Source organism: Seriola aureovittata, chromosome 13, assembly GCF_021018895.1.
Source record: "Seriola aureovittata isolate HTS-2021-v1 ecotype China chromosome 13, ASM2101889v1, whole genome shotgun sequence".
Lineage (NCBI taxonomy): Eukaryota > Metazoa > Chordata > Actinopteri > Carangiformes > Carangidae > Seriola > Seriola aureovittata.
In genome coordinates this window covers 18,099,033-18,108,122 of record NC_079376.1, presented here as the reverse complement: position 1 = coordinate 18,108,122, position 9,090 = coordinate 18,099,033, and the positions used below count along the sequence as shown (strand labels likewise).

Here is a 9,090-nt window from a genome sequence, read left to right as displayed (position 1 = left end):
ATATATTGTATGAATACACTTTGCATCCTGATAAATGAGGGGAGCCGTTCAAGATTGTTTTTGTTTTGTCACACATGACAAACCTAAGTAGACGGTTTGCAAAGCCGTACACATGATACACACAATTTATATAACTGCACCAACGGCTGCAGTCCTCTCCAAACACGTTGATTATTTATCAATATTTATTTTCAATTCTCTTTATGCTTTCTTACATTTCTATAGCCTCCAATTTCAACGTCTATATCCGGATGAAGTCAAACACAATATAAAAAAAAAAGATTTAGCAGAATAGCTGTAAACCAGAGAACCGACCACCTTGTATTTTGTTTATTTAACCCACAGCCTGAAATCACTCTGTAGAAAAACGAATCTGTTGTCAGGCACATTTTTAACTTTCATATGATTAAAATCGTCTTCTCTAAATTTCTCAGTCATAAACCGAGGACTTCAGAAATCTAAGAGCTCGTGTTTTAATCCATCGACCTCGTACAGATGAATGACCCGGAATCAAGAAAAGAAAAACAACGAAAAAACAGCTGAGAAGGCCTCATGCAAATTCTGTTTCACTGGTGTGTGAAATAAATGCAAGTATATTTGCATTGATGTTTCTACAAGCCGATTGCAGTTTTCCCAGGAATTTCACACTATCACATTATGTCAGAAAATGTGACATTTCACTTTAACACGGAGAAAATATGGTTAAAGAAAACATTCGTATTCAAAGGTTGCCGCACTGTAACACAGAAATGTGCACAACGAGTGACATCATTTGAGATTTAGCCTAATATTTATTTAAATATTATTAATAAAGCGGGCTTGTCAGGGAAGTATAATTATAAATCGTAAATTATTTTCTCGGTTTAATAACTCCTCGCGCTAAATGCAAGGACAAAGTTTGTCTTTTGTTTTCTATGGAAACATGGAGACACGGGTTTACCTACCCCGAGAATAACGCACGAGTCAGAGAGGTGAGACAGCGAGCTGATAGAGACATGTAGTTCCTGTGATGGCCAGATGAGGGGAGTCCTGCCAGAGCCAAGCAGAGGAGGGGAGACAGAGAGACACAGAGTCACAAGGAGAGAGAGAGAGCGACGGTGACACAGAGAGAGTGAGGCTGAGGAAGATTTGAAATACAGGTTATTAAAACAATCATTTATACTCAGGTGCAACAGGTGAAGTTTCCTCCAGAGCGTCCCTGCGACATGCACGCGAACGCAGCATGCACAATACAAGATATGTATTCTCTTCACATCCAGCCTAAACTAAAAGTCCATGATGACAAGAAAAAAAAAGCCCATCACCAGTATCGAGCTTTAAAGCCAACTTAAAGCTCCTCTGACCCAACATGATGCTTTCCATGTGTCCCGCTCCCAGATCTGTGGATGGCGAAGTGGCCAGGAGACACAGAGCAGAGGGGTGGGGTGGGGTGGGGTGGGGGTGGTGAGTGGGTGGGGGTGGTTGTGGTGTTGGGGTTTAGGACACTGCACCTTGTTACCATTGGGTCGACTGTTAAGTTTTACAAGTAACGTTTTGCGAGCTTATAAACGATACCTTCTAAACTTGCACAGGAAACTCCGAAAACATGCTGTGATAATGTATGTCTGTGGAATCCAGTCGATATCCCATAGTCTGGGAGCGCTGCGATCTACAGAGGTATCGATTACATGAGCCCCTTCCCATGTTTGATGCTCTGACACTGGCTTATATAAAAAAAAAAAGGACTCCGGCTGCTAGTGTGCAGGTCTCTCTCTGCTCTGACGGTCCAGCGACTCGAGTCTGCAGGATCCACAACAGAAAAAGAAACCCAAGGGGCAAAATATAGCATCATGACCAAACAGAACTGTTTTATTTTGAAAAAAGAAAGAAGAAAAAGCCACTAATGGAAAAATATATAAATGTTGTTTTTGTACGACTGGCATGTAAACTACTGCCTTCCTCATCATTTCTGTTGCATTTATTGGTGTTATTTTCAAGGAAGAAATAGACTTTTAAGAGCCTGCGTCATCCACTCGTGCATGGTTTTAAATTTACCAAGTTGCACATAACTATTGAAGTGAATCAGCAACACACCACAGACCACAACTTCTCCTATAGTTCATACGAATCCGGTGAAATAAAAGTGATTTAATCACGAATGATATCAAATAAACTTGCATCAGTCACTTAAAGTGACTGATGCAAGTTCATCTTATTTACACCCTCCCCTTTAATAATTCATACATTCATACTACTAACCAGTATTTATATGAAGTGTAAAAAGTGGTTGAACTTTATTTTAGAGCTGATAACATTGGTAACCAGGTTTAAGCTTCGCTGTCATGCTTGTGTAAATGTCCTATCATGTATAAGTCCTCACCAGAAGGCTGCATGTTGGATGAAACGTTTCCCTTTCTGCCACTTCCCCTATGCAAAATATTCAAGGAGGGCGCACGGCTCCAACCGGATGGGGTTTGCATTGGCTGACAGCGTTTCCAGCGCAAGACGACCAATGAAACCAGAGCAGAGGACTCGGCTTATAACAGCGAAGTTTGACGTGGAGAACGCGTCAAATTAATTCCAGCAAACTCCGGACTCCCCGGGATAACTTCAATTTGCTTTTATCGGATGAGGATCACTTTGGCGCCGTTGTCCCTTGCAGTCACTTGCTTCCAAAAAAAAAAGAAGAAGAAGAAGGGGGCACGCTGCAACCGGAGGAGAGTTTAAAGAGGTCTCTTTTCCCTCTTCTGGGGCTCATTCCTCAAGTTCCCCCTTCCTTCGCTGCTTTCGCTCGGACGCATTCAGCCATTTGAAGGGGCACCTACATTTCCCAGCATCTCGAGACATATAGGCAAATGGGTAAGCCTGCGTTACCATCTGCATGCGTCAGTGGCAGGGGGCTTATGGAAGCGTGTCCAGCCTCAACACAACTGCGTAAAGACAGAAATAAGCATTTGTGTTTTTTTTTCTTCTTCTTCTTCTTCTTCTTCTTCTTCTTCTTCAAGTTCACATTATGTGCAAATGAAGAAGGTCTTTTGGCGACGGCTTGTCAAGTTTATTTCATGGTGGATTTTACCAGCTCTATCCAGCAGACACTGCTGTCTGCTTAAAGCTTTAAATCTAAAATGGAAACACACCAGCAATTATCCTGTGAGGAGCGTTTCTTTGAAGAGCTCCTGATGTCTATTCCTCCAGCTCGCCATTTTTAATGTTTTTTTTCTTGTGTGTGTGTGTGTGTGTGTGTGTGTGTGTGTGTGTGTGTGTGTGTGTGTGTGTGGTGTGTGTGTGTGTGTGTGTGTGTGTGTGTGTGTAAACAGGGATGGTGGAGGGTAAACCCAGCCACACAATTTAACCAGTTTTGTAAAGTTGCAAAATAGCGGTTACCAGCCAGTGGTTACAGTGACATGTTATACCACTTCATAACCTCCAGTTATGGTGTAAATTACAGGAGCTGGCATTTGTCAGACGGGTGCATGCTGGGCATTTTGAGGTTGCCGAAGTGATCAATATGAAAATATATTTTGCAGCTGGCCTCGAGGGCATGGGAATGATATAATTGCCTGTATTAGTCAGACATTTGTGTACTCACCTCAGACAGTGTAAATGTGTAACGTGTGTGTCTCTATTCTCCCGCAGAGCAAACCTATGGAGAGGTGAACCAGTTAGGCGGCGTCTTCGTCAATGGGCGACCCCTGCCCAACGCCATACGGTTGAGAATAGTGGAGCTGGCTCAGCTCGGGATCAGGCCCTGCGACATAAGCCGGCAACTCCGAGTCTCCCACGGCTGCGTGAGCAAGATATTAGCGAGGTACAACGAGACGGGCTCCATCTTGCCCGGTGCCATCGGTGGAAGCAAACCACGGGTCACGACGCCGAACGTGGTGAAAAATATCAGGGAATACAAACAAAACGACCCCGGGATCTTTGCCTGGGAGATTCGGGACAGGCTTTTGGCAGATGGAGTTTGTGACAAATACAATGTCCCGTCGGTGAGTTCGATCAGCAGGATTTTACGCAACAAGATTGGAAATCTGTCCCAGCCCAACCAGTATGAGAGCAGTAAGCAAGCCTCCGCGCAGGCCGGGCTCTCCTACAACCACATATACCCTTACTCCTACCCCAACACTATGTCGCCTAAAATGAGCAGCCCGCCTGGAGTACCGGTGACGGCTGGGCATGTGAGCATATCCAGGGCCTGGCCTTCAGCACACACCGTCAGCAACATCCTCGGCATACGAGCCTTCATGGATCCTGCAGGTGAGGAGCCACTTTCTGCTCTGTGAGAAATCTTAGGCCTCTGCGTCTTAGTGCCACACACGTGAGCCCCATAGCTCCCACTGTTCTCAAATAAGAGCTTAATAAACCCGTGCAGCTGGTTATTAGTGTGTTATTCTTCATGATGAATTAACATATCACTCCGCACAACCTGCTCTGGCAGCAGGCAGGACAATGTGCCCATTAGAAGTCCTACAGGCCTCCGTTTCAACATTCTGCCAGAAGGCAGTAAGGCCACTCTCAATAGGCCTTTTCATGGGATGATGCATTTGCAAACACCTTGCTCACCTGCTGTATCCCCTCTAATCCTTCAAGTAGTCATTACTGCCATTTTTTTCCTTCGCCTTCCTGGTCCTGCAGCCAGTGTTTCCATCCAGTGTTAAATCGCCCTGGACCAGTGTGTTTTTTTTGTGCAACAAGGTCCACCATATATTTTACATTTATTTTACAAAATGTATGCACAATTACATATTAATATGTAATTAATATATATGTTTTAATGGAAATACCACGACACTGTAATCCTAACTAAGCCAGAATAGTCTGTCGCTTCTTTTGCGCAAACATATGAAAATAAAAATATAGGGTTTATTGGCTATAATTAGCTTATACAATTATTATTATAAATTATTAAATTAAAGAAGAATATTTAATAAAATGCTGTTGTTTGCTTTCAACTTGTTTTTTTTCATGAAGTCTAATGTCATGTATTATTTAATAATGCACGTATATCACAACCAATTACGCACGTAAATAATTATAATAATTATGATATTAAATGATATATTTGTTTGAATAACCCTAACATAAAAACTATTTTAGAAAAGAAAAATTTTGAAAATGAAAATATCTATCATAGCCCAGGCAGGGCAATACATTAAACATTTTTTTAAAAATACTATACAATTTCCATAATTAATTATGAAGCTAGTAAAGTGGCTGCACTGATTTTTTCTATTTTTGTTTATTTTATATTTTAGAAATTTTGCCTTTTATATATCTTTGACATGAAGTTACTTTTTCTAAATCAGCCATTGCTGGGACGGAGGGATATCCACCAAAAATGGAGGAGTGGAGTAGCGTCAACAGAGCAGCTTTCCCAGCGGCTCACACGGTCAACGGGATTGACAAGTCAGCCATTGACGCCGACATTAAATACGCTCAGGTAAAACTATATATAGACTACATTCGAACATGTGCACAGCCTATATGAGACTGCACTAGTGTGCACACTGTACTCTATATGCACCTTATTTTCCTTCTTTATAGGAGTCAGTCCAAATGTTTAGAGCCAGATTGGGCAGAGGCCTTAAGTAAATGGCTGCTCTCGCTACAAAGGCCTGTGGCAGAGCAGTGAAAAGTTTCCGTGCATCAGGACCTTCAGACGGAGTCACATAAGGCCACAGGCTGCTGCTTGATAACATTTTACCCCTGAAGGATTTTTTTAAACTTCAGATTAAATGTTTGCCTTACTGAGTCAGGGCTTGGATGAGGGACAGAGGAAACCTAGTTGTGTAAACATGCTCTAATTTGTCTTATTTATGGTAAATTAAATTATAGTCAATCTCGTGTGTCCCTCAGTCTGCTTCCCTCTACTTCTAAACCGCTTAGTCACCATCTTTTAGCCCCACTGCTGCAGCCACACGCCGCTGTCACACACAGTTAGACTAGGCTGTAACTGCTGAGCCTTTTGGGGGGGTTTGTGCTTATTTTGTCTCGTCTGTTTGCAGCCTTCCTCGACATTGTCCAGTTATGTCTCGGCGTGTGCTTACTCTCCCACCAACCAGTACGGGGTGTACAGCGGGTCAGCAGGCGGCTACGTGGCCCCGGGCCACCACCACTGGCAGCCACAGAGCCCGGCCCTGTCCCACCCAGGTGGCGGGATGGGGATGCACGCAGGGGAGATCCACTCGCCGATGGCCTTCAAGCACCAGCAGGCCCGAGAAGGTAGAGATCAGGGAGGGGGGTGGGGGGAGGGGGGGACCGGGACCACAGCTTAATGTGAAAACTGCTGACAGATGTTTCTTTTTATTTTTTTTAAAATGTATTCTCTCTGGGATGCAGTTTCTTTTTATTACAATATTTTTTTGCAGAGATTATTATTATTATTAACATTATTATTAATATAATTGAGGTCTCATATGATATCAGCTCAGATCTGGAGTGAGCTGTCTCTCTCCCTCCCTCTTTCCTTTCTCACGCACACACACTTTCGCAATAAGCAATGACCGCGACGAGTGTAAACATTTACCAAATCCAAAATGAAGTCTAATTATATGTCAATTATTAAATATTGACCTTCCAGAACAGCGCTTTACCAGGTGGTCCGAGGACATTTTACGCATATAAAACACGAGAAAATACGTTTAATTAAAAACAAAAGACACTGCTTGTCAGGGTTGTAGGGCCTTTACATTTCTGAATATCCTGTTAGTTTAAAGCAGGTCAGTCCTGCTGCAACTTGTTGGCGAAATAACTCAAGTTAGAAGCGTTTATCTTGAGGAGTAAATATTCATTTTGCACGCACAGACCCACGACTCTATTTCTTCTTTGTGTTGTGCAGGAGACAGAAAACCACCCAGTCCCCTGAGCAAGCAGCAGCAGCAGCAGCAACATGAAGACTTGAACAGTGTGCATGGACTCAGTCTCCCTACCTCATCATCATAACCGGGACTTATACCACCTTAATTACCAGACCCATTTAACTGAACTCATTTCAACAACTCCAACAGTAAGTCTAAACACTAACGGCTTGTTCCCCCGGGTGTTTGTAGCTTACAGTCAAACACAGGCCTTTTCACATGCATTATGAATACAGTATAGCTTTATCGGCCTTCAAGGCCATATGAATGTAAGCTTGCATGGATGTATCGGTGTCTCCCCTCATTGGTTGATAGTTTTTTTTTCCTCCATTGAAATACTTCATGTTTCTAGACTGTATATTCTCTTAAGGAGACTGCAGGATAAAAAAAAATACACTTTTGCCCGTCCAGTGTGTCATCGATGTTTTAGTATAAAACCAAGGGTTGTTCTGTAATCCGCCATATATTATATTAATTTGTGGCCATGATCTCGATCCTACAGTGACTTAACGATGTGAACAAATAAATAAATTGTCTAAATGTAAAATATTTGCCAAAGCTTTAATTATATATTTTTATAATTTCATTGTAAATATTCAAAAATAAAGGCTTTCTTAAATGCCATCCCATGGTCTCGCAGCCCACATTATTTCAGCAGAGGTGCACAGGCTGGTTCCTGCATGGTAGAAAAAGAAATTCGTTTGCACGTGTCTTACTACATGAAAGTCCCGTGTTGAGGAGTTTAAAGACAGAGCAATACGGGAAATTCAAGTTTTCTGCTCACTCAAGTGCTTTTCGGTTATCGTTGCAACCAGTGAAGGTCTCATCTTAACATCACCTCGTCTTATTTCTGATCTTTACGCTGTCGATCGTCTGGAATTTCCACTTTCCCAAACTCTCCACACCTGCAATTTATTCCATCGCACTCGCTCGTCTTCCAACTGGAGGCGATGGAAACATGAATGGAAGTTTAATCTGGGCATTGGCAGTAACGGTTTGTTTTCCCTGAGGCTGTAAATGGCCTAAAACTAATTTTGATCAATCATAAAATTAACAGAAGGTCAAATTTAAGCCTGTCTCAAATGAAAAGTCTTCCTGATTGGATTTCTGTCCTAATTTCTGAATATGAAAGCCACACGCTGAGGTGTCATTACACCACTATTTGGTGGGAAAAGTCATTACACAGGCACAGTGGTCTCCACAGGCTGGCTGCCTCCACTGATGCTATCTGCCTTGTAATTGATACCTGCCATGATGGAAATCTGAGGGTTGATCAGCGCGCTAATGAAGGGTGCGTGCAGGAGGGCAGCTGACAGTCCAAATCCACCCACATGCTGCCTCACGGAGACTCTGCCCCCGTATAGAAATTACCAGAAATTTTCCCATATAAGCTCCATACTCAGTCTCTACGCTTTTATTCCGGTGGTCTGTTTACTATAAAAACCTCCTCACTGTTATTCGTGGGACCATATTTTCTGATCTCTCTGTTTGGCTCATTTCTGTGATAAGCCTGCTGCGGATTTGAACCTTTCATGTTTTTGTCCAATAATACCAGCCCACCTAAAATTACATAGATTTGTAAAATGCATAGATGTTTTCATATTAGGTATTATAGTATTATTATTGTATTCTGTCCTTATTTTGAAAACATTGGCTCAACTCAATAGAAAAAGGCAGTGCACAGTCAACCTAACGTGTGTAACGGTGTTGTGTTGCCTTATATTTATTAGACACAATGTGTTTTGTTGTTTTTTTTTAGGTCAGAGCTATTTGAAAGAAAAGTTTCATCATATAGACTTTGCAATAGTTGAGTCGTTTAGTTTTGTTTTTCATAAATTTAAACTAAAGTTCCCTTTTAACGTTTTATTTCTATTCTGATTGGGAACCAAAATTACGATTGAACATGAATTAATTAAGGTTTTATTTCTTAAAAAAAAAAAAAAAAAGTGATTATAATTTTTTAGTAGTGTATGTATTTAACGTGTTAATACAACTTTCTAAATCGTGCACACAGCTGCCATCTCTTCCACTGATGCAGGGAGTGTGTGATGCAGTAGGTTTAGTGACGGGCCCAGTCTAGTGTGGCTGAATTAGACTGAGCATTTCTGTGGTTTTTAACAGCACCTTCCGCGTGGATGCAATTTAGGGAGAGGGTTTTTTATGATGCTATATTTATAACTTAGAATAACACAATGAATCATTATATAATGTTTAATGAAAAAAATAGTTTTCCGCCTGCTTTCTTCATAACCAC

General features: G+C 41.8%; 1 protein-coding gene across 1 annotated transcript; it reads left to right on the top strand.

Annotated features, from left to right (window-relative positions):
- Window positions 1-2,550: 2,550 nt before the first annotated feature.
- Window positions 2,551-7,460, top strand: pax1a (paired box 1a). Its single transcript, XM_056393644.1, has 5 exons — window positions 2,551-2,838; window positions 3,616-4,236; window positions 5,286-5,419; window positions 5,985-6,201; window positions 6,818-7,460. Exons 1-5 carry the CDS (start codon window positions 2,835-2,837, stop codon window positions 6,919-6,921), a joined length of 1,080 nt encoding a protein of 359 aa, XP_056249619.1. The 5' UTR covers window positions 2,551-2,834; the 3' UTR covers window positions 6,922-7,460.
- Window positions 7,461-9,090: the final 1,630 nt, after the last annotated feature.